Genomic DNA, 27,777 nt, shown 5'->3' with positions numbered 1-27,777 from the left:
GTTAGATTCACAGCACTTACTAACAGCTTTATAGTGTATCTCCAGCCATACCAGGCCAACTACAGCGCCACCCAGAGAACAAAACCTACCTTTTCATGTATACTCAGAGATAAGGTAAGAAGATCAAAACATTAACGGGAACATGTTGTTTGGACAGCAGGCTTTCCAGACTGCTTGTGTGTAGAGAACACATTAATGGTTAACCAGCTTTGATTGCACTTGTTGAATTTGTTCATGCAACAGCAACATGACTGATCGTTTTAAATTGCCCACTATTATGCTATTTTAAAGGTTCCTAATGTGACTTTGGAGGTCTCCTACAGTAGGTTTACATGCATCCAAGGCCAATAAACACTTTAATGTTCTTGTAATATACATTGCAGTTTTTTAATTCAGTGTCTAAAACGGTTAAATCATTCTCTCTAAACCCCCTCACTCAGAGCCTACTCAGCTTTGGTTGGTCAAACGTCCCAGTATGTTGTGATTGGTCTACTGATCACAGTGCACGTTGGAAAATAAATACTCAAATCTGAATTTTAGATCTGGAAGCTTCCTCAGTACTTTTTTACTCAGTGATATGAACAGTAACAATGGCGTCAGATCTGTGGTATCAGTTTGTGTCCTTTGGAAGTGCATACAAAGTGGATTTGCTTTAAAAACAGCATCTTCTCAACATGTCGACTAAACTATGGTCACACACACACTTCTGCTGCAATGACAAAGATGCTTATTTGCTTTAAAAAAAAATAAAACTAGGAGTGGTAAAATATATATATATATATATATATATATATATATATATATATATATATATATATATATATATATATATATATATATATATATATATATATATATATATTCAGAAGGTATTTCCATAAGAACTGAATTTTCTAGTAGTGTGTGATTTACAGAATTTGTATAGGGTTATTGTTATTATTTATTAATATTGTTATGATTGTGTTATGATTGTGAACCAACTGAATCACTGCTTTCAACTAATGACGCTTCTGATTCAATTGCTAATATTGGCTAGTGATAATCTGTCGTGAAGTAACTTGTGTAACACGCTGTTCTGTGGCTGTGGCTGTGGTTATAGATCAAAGAGAACAGAGAGAACAGCGAGAACAGCGGCCTCAGAGGGAAGAGACGTGGAACACCGTGCCCACCACTAAGAACAGCAGGACCATCGATCCCACAAAGATTCCCAAGATCTCTAAGGTGAAGAGATGGGACAGACACATTTCATGGTTTACACATTACATTTTTGATGTCAATCAGACACAAAATTGATTGGGGTAATACTGCCACCTGCTGCTTATAATCTCAGTTTTTAAATGGTTAGTTCACCCAAAAATGAAATGTATGTCATTAATGACTCACCCTAATGTTGTTCCACACCCGTAAGACCTCAGTTCATCTTCGGAACACAGTTTAAGATATTTTATATTAAGTCCGAGAGCGTATCCAAGTGTATGCACACTTTACTGTCCATGTCCAGAAAGGGAATAAAAACATCATCAAAGTAGTCCATATGAGACATCAGTTCGTTGATTAGAATCTCTTGAAGCATCGAAAAAACATTTTGGTCCATTTTTTTAAACCTCAAATAAAGATTCAAACGATAATGAATCAGCGTATTGATTAATAATTCGGATTGATTCGCGTGTCAAACTGCTGTAATCACGTGACATTGGTGATCTGAATCATGAATCAATACGCTGATTCACGACTGTTTGAATCTTTATTTGAGGTTTGAAAATAAACACGGAAAAGAAGACAATGCTGAATAAAGTCGCAGTTTTTATTATTTTTGGACCAAAATGTATTTTCGATGCTTCAAGAGATTCTAACTAACTAACTGATGACACATATGGACTACTTTGATGATGTTTTTATTCCCTTTCTGGACATGGACAGTAAAGTGTGCATACACTTGGATACGCTCTCGGACTTAATATAAAATATCTTAAACTGTGTTCCGAAGATGAACAGAGGTCTTACGGGTTTGGAGTCATTAATGACATACATTTCATTTTTGGGTAAACTAACCCTTTAAGTGCAGCACTGAATGGATTTGGTATAGGGTCCATATGTACTTTAACAATCAATAATAAGGCATTTTAGTATTTGCGAGGAAGTTAATGCTCTCTTTTATACCCTCTATGATCACCGTACCCCAACTACTACCCCATCACAGCCTCAAATCGATGAAAAGATTCAGCTTGGTCCGCGGGCTCAGAACTGGGTAAAGGGCAGCAGTGGTGGAGCCAAAGCCAGTGACTCTGGTGAGGAAACATCCACATGACACGCAGTATCGAGACTTGTATGAAGTAACGTTTGTTAAACCTACCAGCATTCATGTATCTTAAATTGACTGGCCATTCAGTAAAGTTAAGAAATATGATATATTGTATTATATAACGTGTATGTATACATAAATGTATGCCCATATATCCAGAGTTGACACGCTCTGCCAGTAGCACCCTGAACCGTTATTCAGCGCTGCAGTCATCCACGGCTCAGCCCAGCCCACCTCCAGGCCAAACCTCAGAATCCGATTCCAGACGCTCACTGGGAAGGTAAACAACATCTGAATGATGAGCTACAATTACAAATTTAGAGTTTAATTTTCTAAATGATTTGCATCTTTTAATTCTGTATGTCTCTGTCAGTCGAAGCAGCACAGGTCGTGAGCGCAGTGAAAAGCCGATAAGTTTGGGGCCGTCGCGACCGGGGCCCTTTAGCAGAGGTAGCAGTGCCAAGGAGCTAACGGACAACATGGTCCCTGAGGAAACACGGAGAGAAGGGCCTGACTCACTCCACACTCCTCGCAAAGCCAGCATCTCAGAGGAGAAATGTGAGATGGAGAACAACAGAGCCACAGAGACCGGTAAGGAAGGACACATTCTCATACTAATGAATGCATATAGGGTAAAGCTGCTTATCACATGTATACAATTCATATTTGAAATACTAAGCTACTGCTTCATTGAAAATCATTTTCAGTGAAATCAGAGACACTGCCGGTCACTGGTGTTTCAGAGAAGCCTGTCTTGTCCGAAGAGGAGGCTGAGCGGAAGTCCAAGTCCATCATTGATGAGTTTCTGCACATTAATGACTACAAGGTACAATGTCAATACTGAACCACTTATACCAGTACCAACAACCCTTTCTAAGAAAATAATACTTTTATTCATCAAGAATGCATTTAATTGATCAGAAGTAACAGTAACATTCTGTTTCAAATAAATGCTGCTTGTCCGAATGCTTGTTCATTGAAGCATCAGAAACTGTTCAGACCAATGAAATCGTCAGGGCGGGCTTTAGACGATGATGGACAGATGATAAAGAGTAACGTAATCATCCACGTTATCAAAGGCGCTTGGTTAAATTTTTTCAATTCCTAAACGGAGAGCTTGTTTGTATATGGTTTAATTTGGCAAGGTTGCTGGCTAAAATTCACATTCCTTGATCTATATATCACGTAATTGAGGTCGCTACAACCCGCGGACATCGAAAACAACCTGCGGGGGGAAAAAAAGCAGACTTGGCAACACAGTGCAGTTGAGTTCTGTTGACATTTGACAACTGACGTTATGCGTTGCTCGTTGTTCAGTTGAAACGCCCTATAATCACAGCCCAATGGAGCAGTATCAGACTCGTATTCTGACTAGAATTGAGTATGACCACGTCAGGCTAGAAGACTGGGCTAATGTTGCTGAAAATTCAGCTTTGTCATCACAAATAAATCACATTTTAAAATATATTCAGTTAGTACTTTTTTCAATATATTCAATTTTAAATTATTTTAAATTGTTGTAATATTTCACAATATTAATTTTTACCGAATTTTTTGATCAAATAAATGCAACCTTGGTGAGACTTAAAAAAACAAAAGAACAAAATCTTGTTTAAATTTTGTACAGCACTGTATTAATAAGTATAATATGCAGTATAAACAGAATTCATAGGATTAACATAGTGTCAATTTATTAAATGAAACTCAAGATTTATCCTTTGGCATAATCTTTTAATATTGTTAATATTTAATATATTTTGCCCAGTCTATTCTTGAATTCTGGATGTGTAAAGGTTGGAAGTCTTCAGTATGTGCCCCTTTTTCTACCATGGGGCATTTCTAAAGTCTATATTTCATTGTTATAGCACCTGTCTGTGCCTGCCATCATACAGCTTTTCATTTTTGTGTTTGATTTATTGTGTGTAAAGTAACTTGCATATCTGCTGTGTGATTGATTGTAAGAACTGTAAACAGTTGTAATGTGTTTGTGTCTGTGTGCAGGAGGCAGTGCAGTGTGTAGTGGAGATGGAGCAACCCTCTCTGTTATATGTGTTTGTGCGCATGGGTCTGGAGTGCACACTGGAGCGCAGTCAGAAAGCCAGAGAGCACATGGGACTGCTCTACTATCAGCTTGTTCAGAAGGGCATTTTACCCCATTCTGAACTCTACAAAGGGTGAGAACATACATTTCATTAAGGACGTGTTCATACTTAGCAGTTTTGGTTCAGTTAAAACAAGCGGTTGTGAAATCGCTTGGTTGAAGTGTGAACGCTGCCATCTGAAACCTGGTGCACACCAAACAATTTTCAGGGGGTCTTGGTACTCTCACAAACAAACTGGTATCGACTGAAATATTGAACACAACACAGGATGTGATGTTTTAAAAAATGTGACGCTAAAAAGGACAGAATGCTTAAAGGGTTAGTTCACCCAAAAATGAAAATTCTGTCATTAATTACTTACCCCAATGTCATCTGACACCCATAAGACCTCTGTTCATCTTCGGAACACAAATAAAGATATTTGTGTTGAAATCCGATGGCTCAGAAAGGCCTTCATTGACACCAATGTCATTTCCTCTCTCAAGAACCATAAAAGGCACTAAAGACGTCGTTATAAAGCCCATCTCACTACAGTGGCTCTACAATCATTTTATGAAGCCACAAGAATAGTTTTTGCTACAAAATAATGACTTGTATAGTGATGGTGGGCCAATTTTAAAAACAAAGTTTCGAACCGTTATGAATCAGCGTATTGATTCATGATTCGAATCGCGTGTCAAACTGCTGAAATCACGTGACATTGGTGATTCGAATCATAAAATGATATGCTGATTCATAACTGTTCTAAACTTGCTTTTGAAATCGGCCCATCACTATATAAGTCATTATTTAGTTGTTGTTTTTTTTGCGCACAAAAACTATTCTCATCGCTTCATAAAATTATTGTAGAGCCACAGTAGTGAGATGGGCTTTATGACGTCTTTAGTGCCTTTTATGGGTCTTGAGAGAGGAAATGACATTGGTGCCAATGAAGGCCTTTCTGAGGCATCAGATTTCAAGAAAAAATCTTAATTTGTGTTCCGAAGATGAACGGAGGTCTTATGGATATCGAATCACATTAGGGTAAGTAATTATTGACAGAATTTTCTTTTTTGGGTGAACTAACCCTTTAATCATTCTCATTTTTGAGATTCTCAATTTTTCATCTCAAGATCTATGTTGCCTATTACAGTTGGTCACAGCGGCCAGAACCGCCGTTTCCTTGCGGTAGATCTCTGGTTTGGCACATTTTTGCTGTTTGTGAGTTCTCAGCTGGTAAAAATACCATCATATGGTCACACATACAATGAGCGCATTTAGCCCAGCACACAGCATTGGTTTGGATATTGTTGGTGAGTTTTTTTTTTTAGGTTCAGTCTCAAAAATGACACACTGAACCAGGACTAAATGTATCTTCTTTCAACTACAAGTGTGAACACCCTAAAATCAAATGTACTGTAGTTTGCATGTTTTGTATGCCCTTTTATACTACGGTAATAAAGCCCTATGTTTTTTTCCTCTGTCTCTTGGCTCTACAGGTTTTCAGAGATGTTGGAGCAGGCCGATGATATGGCCATAGACATTCCCTTCATTTGGCTTTACCTGGCTGAGCTGCTCAGTCCTCTCTTGAGAGAGGGAGGAATCAGCATGAGAGAGCTGTTCAGGTCAGGACCCCACTGGTCACATCAAACACTGAATGAGAAGGGTCTTATGAGTTCAGTTTGGTGCTTTTGTGTAATTTGTGATTTAAAAGGGCATTCCACCCCTAAACCTCAATGACATGTTGTCCTTGTTGTACATGTTGTTCTTTTGAGGTGGAATCTCCTTTCAAAGGACGATTTAACAAATGCATGTCCTGTTAAAGCTCCAGTACAAGGTCAAGATATTATATTAGGTAATACTTTGGGGTTACACTTTATTTTAAGGTGTCATTGTTACAGTGTAATTATATATTTAATTCTTGCGTAATATTAATTCACAACATGTACTTACTATAGGGTTAGGGTAGGATTTTGGGTATGGCTGAGAATTAGTTACATGTAATTATGCATAATTTAGTGTTACTTGAGTGTTAAGTACATGTAATATATGTAACAATGACACTGTAAAATAAATACCTTCTTTAGTTTATGGTCCAATTCTCATTATTAACTAGTTGCTTATTAACATGCATATTAGCAGGATATTGGCGGTTTATTAGTATTTATAAAGCACATTTTAATGCCTTATTCTGCATGACCATATTCTACATCCCTTAATTCTACCCAATAGCTAAATTTAAGATCTAACTTCTAGGAGCTGGAGCCTTTTGCATAATTCATCTGGCATTATATATTATATGACATGATATTATAAAGGCTACATCTAAAACTTGAAATTGAGCATCAGAATAGTGGTAAAAATGCATTTCAATGTCTACTAACACGAGAGAATTTGAATATTGATTACAATCAATAATAAATCAACTAACAATTATTTAGTAAGTGCTTTAGTAAGCACATTTAGTTAATTAATAATACTCAGTACATATCTGAGGAAGTACAATGTAATTATCACCTTAAAATAAAGTGTAACCGAATAATTTACCTGGGGGTAAATGTAGATGGTTTCATTAAAATAATATTTATTTAACATTTAAAATTATTAAAAATGCAGCATTTATCCTTACCTTGTGTTACTAGTACACTACAAGTACATTTTTCCATATTTTTGAATAATTTATGTAAAAGTTGGCTTTAAAACAATCCAAACACACAACTTTTTTAGACACGAATATATTTGTGAAGGGTGGACCATATCCAAAGCATGTTGCGCAATCATTAGTTTTGCAATCATTGAGATTTTTTTAACATGGCTTTTTTTTTTTTTTTTTTTTTTGTGATTTGAGACTGGTATTCCCAATAAGTTGAAATACAGAATGCAATACTAAATATAAATGATTAAATAACCAACTCAGATCATCACTTGTATTGTGTTTTATGACTTCTGGAGCTTTAACAGTTCAACGGTGCACAGTAGTTGCAGTCATTCCAGGTCCACACGGGCTACAGCTGTCAGAAGGATTCAGTTTAGCATCTAATGGAGATTTGTTTTGTTTCTACAGTGAGTTAAGTAAACCGCTACTCCCTGTGGGAAGAGCTGCCATCTTATTTTCTGAAATACTGCACCTACTATGCAAACAAATGGTAAGCTCAACTTTTGTTGACGTGGTGTTTTAGAGCAGTGAGTTCATCTTTATCTAGTTGATCCATCTGTAGTTTAGGGGCTCCTGCATGATGCTGCCAAAATGATCATCTTTCATACACAAACACCTCTGCAGCAGTAATAATTTACAATAAAGCAGCATTGTGTGTTGTTTTGGCTCCTTTGAGTGTTTGTGTATTTACATGTGCCTACTTGTGCTAAAGAGCCATAGAAAAGTTGGAGACTTGTGGAGAGAGTCTGGGCTAAACTGGGCCGACTTCTTGCCTGAGGGAGAACTACTTCCTGCCTTCATCTCACAACAGGTGCAAATACACCCTGAACACCTTCCATTATTCAAATACTGCTTTTTTAGTGGAAGTAGTTCTGCTGTTTTCAAAATAGTGTAGCATGTCCAGTAACAAACCTTTTTTAGTAGTGGGGTTGCACAATTATTACCACAAACTGTGGTAACATTTAAGAACGCTTGCTTACATTTTTTTTTTAGCTTGTTTTCTCTAATAAGGTGTCTGATTCATCAAATTAACAATCTATTTATAAAGAAAAATCTGTATTTATAAAAAAGCTAAATACCTTTTGTAGTTCACTACTTTTTAAGAGCAGCTTGTATTGTAACCATTGTAGGCATATCCGATTTATGAGTAGCTTGAAGCTAGAAGACCTGAAACCAGTCGTGTCCTTCTTTTTCCTCTTTTTCCAGAAGTTAGAGTTCACCGTGTCAGACGTCTCCCCTGTCTCTGGGGACACAGCTAAACCCAGCCTCAGTTCTGAGGAGCTCTTCAAACAAATGGAGCAGCTACTGCTAGAAGATATGGCCAGTGATGAACAGATATTCGACTGGATCGAGGTGAGACTGATCCCACACTCACAGACCTCTCACAAACAAAGAACATTTCAATTATATGCAGAGCTTGACATTGACCTTTTTTGCTCACCAGCCACTGTGGTTAATGTTTTTAAGTGGAATTTTCACTTAACACAAATTTGACATCAATACCATGGGAAAACACTGCCATATTTGATATTATCTCATAATTTGGCAGCAGGTATATTAGGCAGTTGTCATTTGTAAACTGTTTACATTCACTTAAAACATAACTGACTGACATTTTGACATTATTTTGCAGTTTTACCTGCAGTTTGTAATTTGCTGAATAGGATTTGCTTTATGGAGGGGCATTTTTTTGTGTTCAGTCTTTCTCAGTTGTTGTATTTAAGGTTATATTTCAGTTAACAGTTGTTTTTTTCAGAGGTAGGAGAAGCATAGAGCACCCTCTCACGGCTGTAGACATAGCTAAATGTTTATTCTTGTCAGTCAGTATGAATTAAATTTGATATATAAGTCACACCTGACTATAAGTCGCAGGACCAGCAAAGTATGAAAAAAGGTGTGACTTATAGTCCTAAAATACAGTAAATATTATGTGCAATATGCACAGTCCCACGTCTGAATTAAAGCCCTGTAACACCTACAATATTCATCTGCCGCAAAATAAACAAGTGAGTGAGGGAAAGGCGGGTTTGTGTGTCAACTTGCTGTCAGAGAGAGAGAGAGAGAGAGAGAGAGAGAGAGAGAGAGAGAGAGAGAGAGAGAGAGAGAGAGAGAGAGAGAGAAAAAGCACTGCTGGTATCGGGTGTCTAATTTGTGATAGATTATTATTGGAAGCGTTTCAGATATTTCAGTATTCATATTTATTGAAAACTATATTTTTGACAACGCTACATTGCACTTAAAGGGGTCATGAATTGAGAAACTTCATTCAGCCTTTAATATACTGTATAAAAGTACATCGTGATTAGACGAATAGCCTGTAAATTTCAGAGCTGAAAACTTTCTTGTTATTGGAAAAGCTTTTATTGACACCGGGCCCAGAGAACACTCGATCTCCGAATGTGCCAACCCGTGACGTCAGCGTGTGGTGAAACTCCGCCTCTGCAGAAGAAGATCAACGCCTACTTCATCACTGCCTGTTTAGCCCCGCCCACCGATTCGCACGTTACATAGGCCTAGTGTTAAACCTGATCGATGAGCATGCCATTGAGGAGTACAAAATATTGTGCAGTGCCTGGGCTCAATAGTAATGTGACATTTAAGTAACTGTTCATTCTAATCAGATGTTCTTTGTCTGTGTGTCAGTTAATCAAACCAGTGACTAAACCTCAACTTGCGTTATTTCTCTTAGTAGAATGAAAATAATTTGTTCTTTAATGGTGATTAAATTCTATAAAGGAAGCGGTCAAAGAAAGCTTCCTGTGCAATCGTTGCAGCAGCACACGCTGCAGCTGTCAATCTGCCGTGTTAACAGCGAGTTTATCAATGACTCACGTTTTATTCAACGAATCTCTTAACTATAACGTTTGCACTGTTAGTGAAGATGAAAGCATTTGTTAGTGTACAGAAACTGAGTTGCGATGATGAGATCACAGCTTGCGTGCATGCTCAACTTGTCTATGATCAGCTACAATGATCATCACTGCAACCTTTCATGCCACCATCCAAATATAATGCATAGTTCTAAATATAATGTCATAGATCTAAATTTAATGCAACACTTTTCACGATTAGTTAACCATGAGAACCGTAATAGTGTGAATAAAATGTAACTCAATAAACTAAGTAAAATAAAACTGTAATAAAATTTGCTTAAAGAGAGCGTAATACTAAGCTATTTCAAATGGAAATATGTTAGCCAATCACAGCAGTGGGCGTTTAGGCTAAAGTCTCACATTAGACACGCCCCTTAAAATGTTGTGTTCAGAGAAAAATGCCTTTTATTTCTAAATTATGAAAAATTTTGATGTAAAAAGCATTCTAACATTATAATTGCACCCAAGGAAACATCATAAAACAGTTCATGACCCCTTTAAGTTTATTATTTCAGATGCCTTTTTAAAAGACTACAATTGAAAAATGTCTTGTATGTCAAATTCAGCCCAACAAATTGAGTATGACACATTTTCAGGAAATGTTGACTTTTCTTTTCAGGCTAATTTGGACGAATCTCAGATGAGTTCCTCTCCATTTTTGAGAGCTGTAATGACAGCTGTATGTAAAGCAGCAGTTAAAGGTGAGCAAACGACTTGTTCTTGGGCCTTTTGTTAAACAGATTCATATCTATCGTCCTTTTGCCAATTGCTTTTATCTCTCTCTTCTCCAGATGAAAGCACATCCTGTAGAGTGGACACTGCTATCATCCAGAGACGCCTGCCTATATTACATAAGTACCTTAACTCAGACACAGAGCGGCAGCTGCAAGCACTTTATGCTCTTCAGTCTTTGATTGTCACCCTGGATCAACCACCCAGTATGTATCAAGTGAAAGGAAAGAAGCTAAAGCTGAACAAAAGATTTCTAAGATTGTAATTCTGAATCATTTCTATTCACAGATCTACTCCGAATGTTTTTTGACTGTCTTTACGACGAGGACGTTATTTCGGAGGACGCTTTCTATCAATGGGAAACGAGTAAAGACCCAGCGGAGCAACAGGGAAAAGGCGTAGCGTTGAAGTCAGTCACTGCTTTCTTCACCTGGTTACGCGAGGCTGAAGAGGAGTCTGAGGATAATTGACATAAACAGGTGGCCGACGCCCAGAGGCCCCTCTACTGACACAAACAAAAAAAAATGCATACAGACTATAAAAGTCTAGCCATAGACACAACTACTCCTGCAGACACAGGAACTTTGACTTTGAAACGCTGGCCAACTTGAGCTGGAACTCTCTACAACATGGAGGGAACACTAAATACTTGTATCATATATATAGAAAATATTTTTGTTTTAAAGTTTGACTTTTTTTTCTTTTGTTACTTTTAAAAGAAGAGACTTAAAATAGGTTCTGAACTCTTTAATTTATTATTTTTTTAAGATACTGCAAATATGAAGTTCTATTTAACATTTGCAGGCAAAAAGAACATTGATAGAAATAACAGAATAAACATGTATCATAACAATAATATTAATTTTGTTTAAGTGTTTCAGCAGCCTCCCTGGATTCATGTGATTCACCTTAAAACAGGGTAAGTATTTCCAGTGAAAGAATGAAATGCAGACGAGGGTTTTTTTTGGCTCAAAGTCCGGGATCGGCTAATGCTGCTGATGTTTCAGGCTGTTTGGAGAAACTCCCACCACTGGTTCTTCTGCTTCGGCTTTTGCAAACTCTGCAAATAACATGAAAAACACAATTAAAAATGAATATGCATCCTGAACAGAATGAAAATAATTCAGACATCAACGTCAAATACCTGTATGCATTGAAGGTGAAGCGCAAACACTAATGCAAGCCAGGATTGCTCAGTGTTCTTGTAATGAAGAACTACAGAGGAAATGTAAAGCTTGTAAATACATTAAAGAGAAAAAAAGAGATTTAAAAATGACTGCGTTGGTGTGCTGTTTCTTCTTGGAGGCATTTACAGGATTTTGTTAACACAATAGTCTGCTTGAACAGATGATTATCTGTTTTTAAGTATTATTTTTTAAGTATTTCTTATTTTAAGTATTTTTATGCATTCATTTTTGCATGTTTATTAATTACAAACATCTAAAAAGCGCAACATAAATATAGTCTTTTCTCATAATTATATATATATATATATATAATTATGAGAAAAGTCTAGTATGGGCTCACTTTCCCACAATTGAATTGCAGTCAAGCATTAAAAAAATGTTAAGCATTAATCAAAATTTTAAAAACACATGTGAAAATATAACGCACAAAACTGAAAAATCAATGCAGAATCACAAACAATGCGGTCATAGAAATCCAAATAATAAGCGTGAGTCAAACATTTAAACAAGTTTAAAATTATATTGCTCAAAACTGAATCATGGGCTGAACTGAGCGGCACCATAGACTGTAAAAAAAAAATAGAGCGGCACGACGATACGAGTCTCTGTGACGGCAACTTCCCTCTTCCATTGATTGGCTACGGGATGAGCTGTCAATCTAGAACTAGTGGACCAATGGTGATGCTAAGACCCGCCCCTGATTTACATGAAACTCGAACTGCAACATTTGGAAACGCAAGCGCAGAATGTGGAAACGAACAGAAAAGAGCACAGGCATACTAAAAATTAAAATAAGAGCAGAAAACATGATTTTGTTTGCGACTCAGATAATTTTAAATTCATGATTCAGTTTTGAGCAATATCATTTTAAACTTGTTTAAATGTTTGACTTAAATGTTTATTATTTGCATTTCTATGACCGCATTGTTTGTGATTCTGCATTGATTTTTCAGTTTTGTGCGTTATATTTTCACATGTGTTTTTAAAAGTTTGATTCATGCTTATTATTTTTTGAGCTTGACTGCAATTCAATTGGCGGGAAATTGAGCCCATAGACTATATTTATGTTGCGCTTTTTGCATGTTTGTAATTAATACAAACATGCAAAAATAAATACATATATGTTTGTGTATAATTAATGCAATGGGATCAATTGAATGTATTTATTACTGCAAGTAGATTTTCACATTTAGACAGTTTCAAATCAGTTAAAGCTGGAATTCTGTTTAAGGCTACAGAAAATGCATGTATTTATTTCCCCCCCCCCCCCCCCCCCATTTAATAAGTTATTAATGGATATCTATTAAAATATTTTAGTTGTATTAATTATATAGTGTGACCAATGTTAGAGGATTTATTTCCCCTGAAATGATAAATCAATATCTGTGTGAACTGAACATTTAACGAAAACAATCAGTCGGTGACTTTTAGTTTGAATGAGCCGAGACTTTTAATCTATCGGGTTTATTCCCATAACTCCACACAGCGTATCCGTGCGTCGTGACGTCGGACGTCAGACGTACAGCGTGTGCGCGCCTCTCCTGAAGTCGTGAATTGGTAAGTCGTAGTTCAGGCAAATTCAATTGAATTAAACACCGTTTATATTATAACTTGTGCTTATTTTGAGCCTTATTTCAGAAACAGACTAGAACCACCTTTAACATAATACGTCGCTGCCTATATCACGTACTGAATTGCTACAAGAGTGCACTAGAATAAACAACAACGATTGTGTTTTGAATCTAACCGAGTTGCTTAACGTTACCCAGGCAGCATTTTGAGTACCCTAGATCGCCCCTAAGCATGTTCTATAAGTAGTAGACAGCTCATTCGGTTTAGAAACACAAAACTACGTGCATTGAGCGTATCTATCATTATATTATTCACTTGCAGACAGCAAGTAGGAAAAATGTTCCGGCCAAAGCCCACATTGAAGGACAGACATCACCTGTACAGACTGATCATCAGCCAGCTGCTGTATGACGGCTACACCACCATCGCTAACAGCCTGATCTCTGAGGTGAAGCCCCAGAGTGTGGTGTCTCCATCAGAGCAGCTCATGCAGCTGGCCAAGACAGGTATATAGACACTTTTTGTGTATATAATTTTACTTCTTCTGCATATAATTTTACTTCTTCTGCATAATTGCTTAATGACAATAATCTGAACCTGTACCAAATAAGTACTTTCATCTCACTTTTTGCAACAAATAATAAACAAAATATTTGAAGAGGGTTGCAATGCATGAAACTGAAATTAACTCAAGCATATTATATTATCTTACAAGTATTACACCCTAGAAGTGTCTAACAAGCAATGAGTTCTTTAACATTTTTCATGTATGAGTGAGAAATGTTGCAAGGAAAGTAATAAAATATTAGCATAAACACTTCTGCCTTAAACTGAAATTTGGTATAAAACTTTTAACAAAATTAGAAATGTCGAACCAAAAATTATTTGGACACAAGATATTTGTTTCACTTGTGGCTGTAGGACACTAGTTCATTAATGTAAGTGAGGATAGCAAAATAAAGTAAACTGGGACACATTATACCCAAAGTTTCTTCATACAGTGGGCCAAAATTATTCAGACATTCTGACCTGACCATTTTTTCTTAAATTGCTAATGTGACCTCTTACATCACAATTAAGCATTGGTTGAGCTAAATTTGTATTTTCTAACTGTGTCCTTAAATTTAACAGCTGATTGGTTGATTGTAATTCCATTACATACCCTTCTATCAAAGTTATCTGACATTATCAGATTGAATTTGTTCTGGCAGTTTAAAGGCCGTTACATACTCCACAAGAACAGAGAAAAAGGTTCTTGCAGCCCTGGTTTGGGAGTTCTCAACTTGTTCTTGGCACATTGTCTGAGCAGAATATTTTTCTTTCTGGGGTATGAGAACTATTGTGTGATTGGTCAGAAATTTAAAGTGGGTGGGTTAATGCAGTGAAACAGAGATGTTCAGCACCTGCTTTTCTCGTGAAGTATGGAATGTACTGACCAGAATGAACTGTTCTCGTTCTTGCCACCTTGAGAAAACGAACACATTTATTTGTTCTTGCAGAGTGTGTCCTAAGCTTAACTTGGAGTTCTTGTCATATTTTATTCTCATTAACTAAACTATAACGAGTAAACTGTGAAGATGTAAGAATGTTGAAGGTGTCTTAATGAATGTTGGTTTGACTGTATAAATATAATTTGTTTAATAATTTATGTATACATAAAAATGTATAAACAATATTCCAGAAGGAGTCATTGATTATTCAAAGTGATGATAAAAGCAGCAATTGGGTGAAACACTGTTATTAATCTTTGCAAGTTTGTATCGTAATGGGGTAACAATTATGAATCATTTTAAAAGTAATTATTGTTGAATGCAAAAAAGTACTTTCATCTGATTTCCTAGGAATGGAGAATGATGACAGTGCGGTACAGTACGCCATTGGCCGCTCTGACACCGTGGCGCCTGGTGTGGGCATCGACCTGGAGTTTGATGCAGATGTGCAGACCATGTCCCCAGAAGCATCAGAGTACGAAACCTGCTATGTGACGTCCCACAAGGGCCCGTGCCGTGTGGCCACCTACAGCCGTGATGGGCAGCTCATCGCAACGGGCTCCGCAGACGCCTCCATTAAGATCCTGGATACTGAGCGCATGCTGGCCAAAAGTGCCATGCCTCTGGAGGTGAGTGCCACTTTTTCCTGAAGTCAGTGGGTTGTCAGCATGAACATTTTCTGTTTGATCCATGGCCCGTAGTTGAAGAAACTGAGATCAGCCATAGACTGCCATGGGATGTCATAGGATGCAGCAGCAACATTAATAGGAAAAGAAAAGGGTTAACAATAACATTACTCTAAAACAAGTGCCAACATAAGCTACCATATTTTCTGCTTAACTTTTATTAGACTCCAGGTCGAAAGAAAAGTGTGTTTTTTCACCGAGCACATTCTCTGCAGCCCGAGCATGATACACTGCAATGTGAATCAGTAACACCATCCTCACTTACAGTACATGTGTTTTATTGAACTAAATACATTACAATTGGCTAAAACGAATACACAGGTTACTTTTCTGAACAAGAGCACTCCCGAGTCCGTGTTCTTCACACTGTTCACGTGAATCGCGGCACAGTTCAGCAAACACACAAAATACATGCAGTTCAATAAGGAACGCCACAGCTCTTAAAGGGGCCACACTATATTTCTACTGGTGGAATATGGACCTTCTCCAGGTAAGGTGTGGTACTGATGCTCACAGGTCCGCATGGCAGCTTTCACATTACCAATTTTTCATACGAACTGTGCCCTGTTCTGAATTGAGCTGCCAGTGTTTAAGCTTCAGCTTAAGAGACATGAACTAGTTCTTTGAAAAACATCTGTGACCTTTGACACATGTCTAGTCTTCATGCTCTGAGTATGGTTTCACTAATAATAAACGCACATTTGCATAAAGCATGCATCTTTGTCCATACCCATGTTGATTAGAGTATTAAAAACTAAAAAAATTAATTTAAGGTACATTTAGAACTGATAAAAATGTGTGATTTAAATCGTGAGTTAACTCATGACAATATGCAATTAATTGCAATTAAATTTGAATCGATTGACAGCCCTAATCATAACTGAATCTTCTGGTAAATGACGACTACTGTCTGATGATATCTCCAAATATTTAGTCTGCTTAAACTCACCCCTGTAATCAAATGTTTATCTAACTCCTTTTTTTTAATTCAATGCCCACATTTTAAAATCCAATCATCTGCCAATCATCTTATCCTGGGATGCATGTCACGATTCGGAAGAAGAGCTCTGCCTCTACTTTCATTTCATTGTTATTCTTGACTAATAATAATATGTAGTATATTCCAGTTGGACGATCTGAACATGCGATTCTGTTTGTTACAGGTGATGATGAATGAAACGGCCCAGCAGAACATGGAGAACCACCCTGTGATCAGAACCTTGTACGACCATGTGGACGAGGTCACATGCCTGGCTTTTCACCCAACCGAACAGATCCTGGCCTCCGGCTCCCGGGATTACACCCTCAAACTCTTCGATTATTCAAAGCCATCTGCAAAAAGAGCCTTCAAGCACATACAGGTATACAGACAAACTTAATCAGAGGTCTTCAACCCTGCACCTGGAGGCCCACTGTGGAGTTTAGCTTCATCCCTATTCAAACACATCTGAAGTTAAACAAGCTCTTCAGGATTGCTTGAAAATCCCGAGCTGAGGAGGTTGGATATAAACATCTTTGCAGGGCAGTGGGCCTCTGGGAGAAGGGTAGAACACCTATCCTCTAAGGTTTAGACCACAACGATGTACTAAAAATGGAAAAGCTTTTCCTTTGCGTTTTTTGCATACAGACGACAATGTTGTCAAAATGATCCCTGATTACACAGATCTGTGAAAATGACTAAAAACTCTTTCTTATGCCAGGCCAGCAGTTGGCGGTAACTCATGCGCATGGAGTCACCATTTTCACAAATGTGTGTTTAATGATGACAAAATGATAACAGTATCAGTTTCAAAATTTGCACTTATAGGCCCTGTCCACACGAACACGGGTATTTTCAAAACCGCAGCTTTTTCTACGCGGTTTGGCTGTTCGTCCACACGCAAACGCTGTATCCGGTTACTAAAACCGGACTTTTTTGAAAATCTACGGCCAGGGTGAAGATTTTTAGAAACTCCGGTTACAGCGTTGTCGTGTAGATGGTGAAACCGGAGATTTCGGCTTTTTAAATTGAAGTGCGCGCCGTTCTCTCCTTTGTTTGACGTCAGATTTTCCACATCTCCTTTTGATTTACGTGAGTCGATTCTATGGGGTGGACTCCACTAACAGCGCTTATCACACGTATATAGATACATGTTCAGTTATTTAATTGTATTGCAGAACAAAGGCGCCAGAATGCAATAATACAAAATAGTAAAGCAAGTGTGTAAAGCTATTACAGTCCACTTCGGCCCTGTACCTGTGTATACAGTTACCTGTCACTGAGTCCAAAGTAAAGGAACTTGTAGGAAGTGTTTCACTTGAGCCCATGGCATCCCTCAGTCAGTGCAATGTGCATCGGTGCAGTGAATGGGACCCATATGGAAATCAGGCAGCCAATCATAACGTAGTTTTGCGTTCTAATGTGGACAGAATTTTTTTAAAAACCGTGCTTGTGTGGACGCGATTGTTTTTTAAAACGGAGGAGGAAAAACTCCGGTAATAAAAATACCCGTGTACGTGTGGACTAGGCCTAAAACCCTTTTTCAAAAACACTTTTGTCGTGTAAATGAACGGCCAAAACTCATGTGACGAAAATGGTGTTGTGTAAACGGCCCTTAAATTAGTTAAAAAAGGTAGGATTTCATAATACACTTTCAGTAATGTAACAAACATTTTGTAATCAAATTACGTTTTTATGTAACAAGTAACGCATTACTCCATAAATGTATACATTAGTATTTGATTTACTTTTGTTAAATTTGTTTAAAGAATTTTTAAACTACTGAGGCCATCCTTAAAAATATTCTTGTTTGCCGTAACCCGACCGACCCTGTCAATTTAGGGCCGACTCAATTTTTTATTTTTTTCCCTTTTAGTCCGACCGACTTGCCGGTTGTAAATTGGCTTTAAGACCGACCAATTTCTTTTTTTACTCTTCAAACAACTAATACAACAGTAATAAAATAATATGAATTATATTTTAGTAAGTATTATAAATTTATAAATTGCCTGGGCCATACAAACGAAGGCTACGTTCTTTATTTTATAGAAAAACCCGTGACGTCATCTATGGTTAACGGATGTCACACTATGGCCTGCACGTGCGTTCGTTTCGGCTCATTCTCTCATTCACTGTAACGTTAGACTGTTAAAGCCCTGTCGGAGATTTCGCCGCATTGTGTGACAGGAGTCAGGTCCATGGACACGTTACACATACCAGGCAAGTGCACTGCAGAGGGGAGGGCTTTGAGCTCCTGCCCTTTTTGAAAATTAATCAAAAGTGCCCCTCTCAACATTTATCATTACTATATTGTGGCGAATAAAACAGAATTTGAATTATAATTAATATAACAACGTGTACAAAGCAGTAACAAATGGCGGAAAAGCTGAATGTCTGAAATGTCGTTGTCATAACGCGTTGCTATGGGTAGCGTGTGTTCTGCTCGACCCCAGCGCGTGGTGGGAGCGGCGGCACTGGTTGTAACTTGAAAAATAATGCTTTATGTATGGTTCTGTCGATGGATACACGTGCACTACAACAGCGATAATAAAAGAAAACGTGGGCAAAACGGTCTATCTTTGTAAACTGTGTTTAATGCATGCGAGTGCTGCCGTATGACCAGTCATTTTCGCCATCATCACTCATATATTCGCCAGAAGACGCGAATGAGAACCCTCTGCAGTGAGAGAAGATCTGTCTCTGTGCGCAGCGCGCGCACGTCTCACAGCGCGCAAATATTGAGTTCTTTCAAGTCTTGCGTTTGAACGGATAAACTCACACAAAAAGTATGTCAACATGTCGATCTTGATGAGTATCCATCAGACAGTCTTTTTATGCCTTAAGAGAACTTTATACAGTTGAGAAAGACGATGCATATCTCTGTATTAGGTCTTAAAGGGGCAGTAGCCTTTACTGCTGTCTGTCAAACAAAAGATAAGGACTCACTCACTGCTCTTGTTTGAATAGCTGGTTATAGCTACTTAATTAATTGAATTCATAAAAACAACTTTTTGCTTTTTAATATTCAAATGCACTAGTCTATATCACCAGATGCGTTGGTCTGGCAAGAAGTGCAAGCCACTTCAGAGACACAGATAGTTGCGTGTTCTGAGTTAACACAATCGAGCGTAAAAATAAGAAACATATCACGGGAAAATACTAAAACGGGAAGACAGCGGGAAAAGAGCTAAATACGTGAGAAACCCGGAAAAAAAGGGAGGGTTGACAGCTTTGAGTCAATGACAGCTAGCTGGTGGTTGGACCCTTTTCTTAAAGAATGCACCTGAAATGTATGCAATAAACATGTTTTTGACAAATATTTCAATTTGTTTGTGGTCTATATAGCCTGCAATTAGCCTACACGCCCGAAGGCACGGCTTGAAGACCCAGTAAGTGATGTCACGATATGCCAATTTGTTTAAATTCATACCTACGTAATCACCATCACCAAAAATGTACTTTTTTTTTGTATTAAAATTTGGAGGAAAAAAAATATAGACCTACCTACCGACCCTTTTTATTTTATTTTTTACTGTTACTGCAAACCAAAATATTTTTAAGGATGGCCTGAATTAAAATTCGCGTCTCCGTGGCAGATCTCAGACATGCGCTTGGGAACAGACAAAAAGAACAACTAACAATGCATTACTTTCAATAAAAAGTTGTAAAGTAGATAATATAACATGTAATGTAATATTATACAGAATATAATACTATTCTGATATAAAAAAACATTTACTAGGTCTGGATGAGAGAGAACCTCAGCATGCTGAGAAAAAATAATGCAAGAGCAACATAACTAAAATAAAAAGTAACATTGTTAGTTACTCATTTTTGAAGTAATGCAATATTGCTTTTAAAAGTATCCTTCTGGGTAATGTGACTTTAAAAAGGTCTTTTTTTCTTCTTCTGTCTTTCTTTCTTTATTTGAGAAAATTGCATGGATTATTTTGGAATGGTTCTCCTATTTTCATTTTCTACAGGAAGCTGAAATGTTGCGCTCCATCTCTTTCCACCCATCTGGGGATTTCTTGCTGGTGGGCACGCAGCACCCAACTCTGCGCCTTTACGACGTCAACACTTTCCAGTGTTTCGTGTCCTGCAACCCTCTGGATCAGCACACTGACACCATCAGCGGAGTCTGTTACAATCCCAGCGCCAACAGCTACGTCACCTGTAGCAAAGATGGCAGCATCAAACTGTGGGACGGAGTGTCTAACCGGTGCGTGACTACCTTTGAGAAAGCCCACGACGGCGCTGAGGTCTGCTCAGCTGTCTTCTCCAAAAACTCCAAGTATGTTCTGTCCAGCGGGAAGGATTCTGTTGCCAAACTCTGGGAAATTTCCACAGGCCGCACTTTGGTCAAGTACACAGGTGAGATGGAGAATTATGCCTAGGGTTAGATTATGGATTAAGTTCTACCCAAGCAATTGGGAGTCATTTTTTCATTTTGAGCTATCCCGATGTTGATTCAGCAGCAACTGACCTAAAACTGTTCCCAGTTAAATAAATCTTCTTTTCCTTCAGATGTGAATTTTGCTGTGACATAATAGCAGAAAAACATCGCTCTGTAGAGTTATAGATGTTGTTGCGCATCAAAAACAAAGATTCAGTTCTTTATATTCAATAAAAAATGTATAGCAAGACCAGTGCGGTGTGATTCCATGAGAAACGACTCGTGATCCCTTATTTTTTTCTTTTTTAGTTAATCAAAAATAACCCGTGTAGCCCGATTCTAGAAACACATGACTCCTAGGAGTCGTTCTTTTAAAAACTGGTTTGTGAAGACCGCTTACTGGCTTGAATTCGCTAAGCCACAGGCTAATCGTGTCTTAGCAACCGTAACTAGGCTCGAAAGGTCTGTCAAGCTTTCGAGCGAGGGAAACATGCCGAAGCAAACTTGTGCGTATGCCAGGTCCATGCCGTGGATTAGACACACGACGTGTGAGCAGAAACCTTAGCCAGCGCGGTAAATATAAGCGGGAGAATCATTGCAAAGTGTTCAGGCTCACTTAATGTCTTGGGTTTATTCAATAAGATTTACTGATAAACTGTATAATTTATAATTATAAGATTATTTTCTAATTTCACTTATCCTGTTGTGCATGAACATACGTATGAGACAGCTGCTGATTGCACTAAGACTATAGCTTCAATTTTAATGAAATTATTCTCTAATCGGTTGCATAGTATGTCATGGATATATCCCGCGAATGCATACTGCAATCCATTTTGTCTTGTTCTCTCATATATTTCACCTGTTTGCCAAAAATGACGAATTATCTCCTTGGAAATGTCTGACACCGGTGCATACATACTGTAATAGACGTGCCAGACGCGAAAGCTTGACAGGCGTAGCAACAGTAACTAAGGAGGGCGTGGCTTAGCGAAGGGTCAATTAGCATTAACTTAGAGAAATGTTGTTTGTAAGCAGAAAAGACATTACTGAAATATACCTGCATGAAGCAGAATCAAATATGGAGCTTGAGAATCGGATTCAATTTGAATCAGGACATTTTTTGCCAGGCTACAACCTGACTGACTACTGACCAATCAGCATCTAGGACTGGAACTATTTATTTTATAATACATATTATGATGGTCAGAAAAGGTATTTTTAGTATTTAATCTTTTTTTTTTCATCTTTTTCTTGGAACTTCCATTTGGTCAATTTGGGGTGAATAAATTAAAACCTTGACCTATATGTTGGAAATACCGCTTCTGTCATGCCAGCTCGCCCTTATTGTGTTTCCTGTCATGCAGGTGCGGGTCTCAGTGGGCGACAAACGCACCGCACTCAGGGTGTGTTCAACCACACGGAGGACTATGTGCTGCTGCCGGACGAGCGAACCATCAGTCTGTGCTGCTGGGATTCACGCACTGCTGAGAGGAAAAACCTGCTCTCCTTGGGCCACAATAACATCGTGCGCTGTATCGTACACTCACCCACCAACCCCGGCTTCATGACCTGCAGCGATGACTTCAGAGCCAGATTCTGGTATCGTCGCACCACCACTGACTAAGAGACATTTGTGTGCTTTGAGACCAAAAGGGTCTGAGTTAGTTTTTTTATTAGCAGGTCCCAAACACAGAAATGTCCACACTGTGTATGACTTCACTGGCTCCTTTGCCAAGGCTGGTATCATTGAACACACAAAATAATTTTTTAAAGCATCAGAGGACTCGCGATACCTTTGTATGACCGCGGTACCTTTGTATTCCTGTAGGATGGTGCTGTTTTACAAATAATTATCTGAGATGCATTGTTTTCAGGTTTTTAGAACTTTACTTCTTGGATTCAAGACCATTTAGTAACATCAAAACATTGAGCTGTAAACTTGTGCATTAATACTGCGCTCACAGCTAGAGACAAAAAAACGAAACAGAATTTTTTGTTATTTGTGTATCTGACAACAATTAGATGAGTATTATTCTGATGGTAAGTGCCTAGGATGTCATCTTTTCAGTTTTGATTTGTGTACTGTTCTCTTTGTTTTATATTAAAAGACTCAGCGAGAAGTTTCTTGTACCAATTTTTAACAGTCACAGGTTTGAAGCGTTTGTGAATGGCCCTGAATCATTATGAACTTTGCTATTGCTCAAACTCTGGGTTAAGGATTTGAACAAACTCCTAACCCTTAGCATTCGACTGCTGTTTAACTTGTTTCTAAACCATGAAAAATATTAGAGTGAACAAATCTTGTAGACTTAACACTACCATTAAAAAGTTTGGGGGTCTAAGATAAATAAATATATAAATAATTCTGATGCTGTAGCAAGGCTTTATTACGGCTGTTTCACACCGCAAGCATGAGCAGCGCCTGAGCAGCGCTTCAGCGTCACTACACCTTCACTGCAGCTGCAGACGCACAAGAGTATTCACACTGGAAGCGTTTGTATCATAGGTTTTACCCTAGGCGTCACAGCAGCAGCTCCCACAATGCTAGAGCCCTATTGCATACTAAACTAAAATAAATTTTATTATATTTTCTGGCTATTTGACTTTACTGTTTATAATCATAACCATACTTTCACCCAAATTTAATAATTAAAACAAGTTTAAAGGTAGGCTAAATCTTCTACAGATATTTTTTATTCTCTGTTTTCTTTAATGACATACTCCAGTTATTGTTAAAACACACCACACGTGCTTCTTGTGTGCATTTTGAGCACTTTTTGTAATATATTTATTTTGTCCATCAAAAGTGTGCTTTTACTTTACACCGTGACTGAAGCTGCTAGAGCCTATATAAAAGAAAGTTTATCATGTTTTCTGGCTCGTTTACTTTATTTTTTATAATCATAACCATACTTTCACCCAAACTGAATAATTCAAACAAGTTTAAATGGGTACATCTTTCAACAGATATTTTTTATTCTTCGTTTTCTTTTTTGACATACTCTAGTTATTGTTAAAATACACTACACGTGCTTCTTGTGTGCATTTTCACTGCTTCAGAGAAAAGTTAATGGCTTGCTAAAGTTTGTGATGGAGAACAATGGCCATTTCAAACAACGTTTTTGAAACTCTTTTTTTTTTTTAAATGCTCAGAAATAGTGTTGACTTTGACGTTGAATTTGCACATGGTTTGCTCACGCGCTGCTCCTGCTCCTGGTGTGAATGCACTCATTGATTAACATGGGCGCCGAAAAATATACACGCTGCTCAACCGCTGCTCATGCTTGCGATGTGAAACCGCCGTTAGTTTGAGCAAAAGTACAGTAGAAACACTGATATGGTGAACTATTATTACATTTAAAGTCCCCCTGGCCTGTAATCAATAATTGTATCCCTTACAACTTATCTTTGATCACCAAAATGACATTAAAAAACACATTTAAAAAAAAAAAATTCTTCATGCTTAAAAATAGCTTGAATGTAACTACACCCTTGCTTTATTTAGTATATGCAGATCCTTGAATCGGCTCCCTGCCCCACCTCCACTCACTCATACCAGTTTACAATACCGATCACCGTAGCTTCTCTGTGCTTGAAAAGCAAGGGGTGAGCAGTGGGTCATTGCAATTCACAACCTCACTGCTAGATGCTGCTAAAATTCCCACACTGCACCTTTAAATTATATGATTAGCCTGTTGCTTGACGTTATCAAGCGGCTAATAATGTGTTGCTAATGTTACACACACCATGCTCCTTCTAAAAATCAACATCCTTCGAACATCAGTTGAGAGGCATATAGTTCATCATAAAACCATAATATACATAATTCACCTGCTATATTGCTAAATGAACCCAATTTTTCATATCAACAGAAAAATATAGCGGGATAACCTGGCTTTTCTTGAGACCCCTGCTTCAGAGAAAAGTTAATGGCTTGCTAAAGTTTGTGATGGCGAACACTGGCCATTTCAAACCACATTTTTGAAACTGTCTTTTTTTTTAAGTACTCAGAAATAGTGTTGACTTTGACGTTGAATTTGCACATGGTTTGTCTTAAAGCATATTAAAAACACACCATAGTCATATAAACAACATTAAAAACCTGTGACCCAAACCCTATTTAGGGCCTAGAAAGACAATGGAGACTTGAGAAAAGACCATCATGGTGGTGTGATGTGGATCAAAATGATTAGCATAAAGTCTTTCCTTGCTCAAATCTTTGTCAAACATCTATTTGCAGTCCTTCGTTTGGTTTGCAGCATAGATGGTTAAATTGTTTATTCGAAACTTTGCTGTGGGTTTGTTTCATCGGCTTATCTTATTTGTGGCTAATGTTTGAAGCAGAGCGCTCACTGGAAATAATGCCCATGACCACCGCCACGTATAGACGAAATGACACATTAGTCATTTGCAGAAGTTGCAACCACTGTTTGCAGAGCCATTCTCTAGAAAACCCTGGAGAATCAAACATGTGACCCAGCAACATCCTCATATGTTAATATAGTTGTGTGTTCATGTGTGTGAACAGTTGCTTAAAAGCCGGTCTGCAATTGCTACAACTCTATAAACTGTAATACAACCAGATGAATCATGCAGAGCATAAGCGTCATAGACTCGCGGTACTGTGGAACTTGGCTTTAAGACATTTAAAACCGCTGATATTTTTGGAAATTCTATAATAATCTGAAATGGTAAGGTAATGAGTTTGTAACCTCTAAAAAAAAATTTTTTTCTTCCCCTGAGGCTAAATCCATTTCATTTTTTTCCAAGTTTAAAAGTATTAATTAAGTTACAAGTAACTATCTAAAAGTATATTTAAATATTTGGCGCAGAAGGGTAATTCCTCACACAGTTTCAAGATCCTCCTTTTTATTATTGTTGGCTAAGCTCAATAATACTAGTACAAAGCCACTATTACAGAGAGTGTAACCCAGCCAGTTTATTGTGTGACAAATCCGTATTTATTGGTTTGGTTTAAGGGAAGGTCAAATGACTTCAATGGCTTCACAGAAGAAATGTTTACACACGTAAGAGGTGTAACAAGCAAACTAAAGAGTATCTGATCACAGCTTCTGTCAGACCTATACTGGAAATGATATATAGAGTAATAATGCATTGAAAATATAACATTTATATATAAATTACATATATACTATATAACCATACTATATATAATATAAAATATTTGAATGCAAAAATGTATTTTGATGTTAGTTGAAATATAAATAACGTGTACACAATACCGGTACATGCCTACATATACATACATACATGAATATTATATACATTTAATCTTGTATATTATAATTTGTGTATATAAACATGTACATGTAATGATTTATTTTATATATATATATATATATATATATATATATATATATATATATATATATATATACAGGGAGTGCAGAATTATTAGGCAAATTAGTATTTTGACCACATCATCCTCGTTATGCATGTTGTCTTACTCCAAGCTGTATAGGCTGGAAAGCCTACTACCCATTAAGCATATTAGGTGATGTGCATCTCTGTAATGAGAAGGGGTGTGGTCTAATGACATCAACACCCTATATCAGGTGTGCATAATTATTAGGCAACTTCCTTTCCTTTGGCAAAATGGGTCAAAAGAAGGACTTGACAGGCTCAGAAAAGTCAAAAATAGTGATATATTGCAGAGGGATGCAGCAGTCTTAAAATAGCCAAGCTTCTGAAGCGTGATCATCGAACAATCAAGCGTTTCATTCAAAATAGTCAACAGGGTCGCAAGAAGCGTGTGGAGAAACCAAGGCGCAATATAACTGCCCGTGAACTGAGAAAAGTCAAGCGTGCAGCTGCCAAGATGCCACTTGCCACCAGTTTGGCCATATTTCAGAGCTGCAACATCACTGGAGTGCCCAAAAGCACAAGGTGTGCAATACTCAGAGACATGGCCAAGGTAAGAAAGGCAGAAGGTCGACCACCACTGAACAAGACACACAAGCTGAAACGTCAAGACTGGGCCAAGAAATATCTCAAGACTGATTTTTCAAAGGTTTTATGGACTGATGAAATGAGTGAGTCTTGATGGGCCCGTGGCTGGATTGGTAAAGGGCAGAGAGCTCCAGTCCGACTCAGACGCCAGCAAGGTGGAGGTGGAGTACTGGTTTGGGCTGGTATCATCAAAGATGAGCTTGTGGGGCCTTTTCGGGTTGAGGATGGAGTCAAGCTCAACTCGCAGTCCTACTGCCAGTTTCTGGAAGACACCTTCTTCAAGCAGTGGTACAGGAAGAAGTCTGCATCCTTCAAGAAAAACATGATTTTCATGCAGGACAATGCTCCATCGCACGCGTCCAAGTACTCCACAGCGTGGCTGGCAAGAAAGGGTATAAAAGAAGAAAATCTAATGATATGGCCTCCTTGTTGACCTGATCTGAACCCCATTGAGAACCTGTGGTCCATCATCAAATGTGCGATTTACAAGGAGGGAAAACAGTACACCTCTCTGAACAGTGTCTGGGAGGCTGTGGTTGCTGCTGCACGCAATGTTGATGGTGAACAGATCAAAACACTGACAGAATCCATGGATGGCAGGCTTTTGAGTGTCCTTGCAAAGAAAGGTGGCTATATTGGTCACTGGTTTGTTTTTGTTTGGTTTTTGAATGTCAGAAATGTATATTTGTGAATGTTGAGATGTTATATTGGTTTCACTGGTAAAAATAAATAATTGAAATGGGTATAAATTTGTTTTTTGTTAAGTTGCCTAATAATTATGCACAGTAATAGTCACCTGCACACACAGATATCCCCCTAAAATAGCTAAAACTAAAACTTCCAAAAATAT

The 27,777-nt window shown here is 37.8% G+C and overlaps 2 protein-coding genes across 2 annotated transcripts in view; both read left to right on the top strand.

The window, feature by feature from the left end:
* The window catches only part of eif4g3a (eukaryotic translation initiation factor 4 gamma, 3a), a 66,047-nt gene extending 54,127 nt beyond the window's left edge, over positions 1-11,920 (top strand). The window contains exons 23-35 of the mRNA XM_067432161.1: positions 1,100-1,221; positions 2,201-2,288; positions 2,462-2,582; positions 2,676-2,893; positions 3,010-3,128; positions 4,304-4,476; positions 5,883-6,008; positions 7,448-7,529; positions 7,752-7,850; positions 8,246-8,392; positions 10,532-10,613; positions 10,704-10,850; positions 10,933-11,920. Of these exons, the coding sequence (XP_067288262.1) occupies positions 1,100-1,221; positions 2,201-2,288; positions 2,462-2,582; positions 2,676-2,893; positions 3,010-3,128; positions 4,304-4,476; positions 5,883-6,008; positions 7,448-7,529; positions 7,752-7,850; positions 8,246-8,392; positions 10,532-10,613; positions 10,704-10,850; positions 10,933-11,114 (1,706 nt within the window). The 3' untranslated portion in view covers positions 11,115-11,920. The remainder of the gene's footprint in view (positions 1-1,099; positions 1,222-2,200; positions 2,289-2,461; positions 2,583-2,675; positions 2,894-3,009; positions 3,129-4,303; positions 4,477-5,882; positions 6,009-7,447; positions 7,530-7,751; positions 7,851-8,245; positions 8,393-10,531; positions 10,614-10,703; positions 10,851-10,932) is intronic.
* A 1,343-nt stretch (positions 11,921-13,263) lies between these two features.
* cstf1 (cleavage stimulation factor, 3' pre-RNA, subunit 1) lies at positions 13,264-23,087 on the top strand. The gene is made up of 6 exons (XM_067431063.1): positions 13,264-13,388; positions 13,725-13,909; positions 15,245-15,522; positions 16,743-16,940; positions 20,542-20,932; positions 22,322-23,087. The coding sequence occupies exons 2-6, from the start codon at positions 13,741-13,743 to the stop codon at positions 22,579-22,581; spliced, it is 1,296 nt and encodes a 431-aa protein (XP_067287164.1). The 5' UTR covers positions 13,264-13,388; positions 13,725-13,740; the 3' UTR covers positions 22,582-23,087.
* Positions 23,088-27,777: the final 4,690 nt, after the last annotated feature.

Source organism: Pseudorasbora parva, chromosome 22, assembly GCF_024679245.1.
Source record: "Pseudorasbora parva isolate DD20220531a chromosome 22, ASM2467924v1, whole genome shotgun sequence".
Taxonomy (NCBI): domain Eukaryota; kingdom Metazoa; phylum Chordata; class Actinopteri; order Cypriniformes; family Gobionidae; genus Pseudorasbora; species Pseudorasbora parva.
This window is presented reverse-complemented; position numbering and strand designations above follow the sequence as displayed.

What these genes read in the sequence shown, in the direction of transcription:
- cstf1 (XM_067431063.1), top strand. Translation starts at nt 13,741, where the DNA reads ATGTTCCGGCCAAAGCCCACATTGAAGGACAGACATCACCTGTACAGA. An exon ending in GAGCCTTCAAGCACATACAG is followed by an intron (nt 16,941 to 20,541) that starts GTATACAGACAA and finishes CATTTTCTACAG; the next exon opens with GAAGCTGAAATGTTGCGCTC. An exon ending in CACTTTGGTCAAGTACACAG is followed by an intron (nt 20,933 to 22,321) that starts GTGAGATGGAGA and finishes CCTGTCATGCAG; the next exon opens with GTGCGGGTCTCAGTGGGCGA.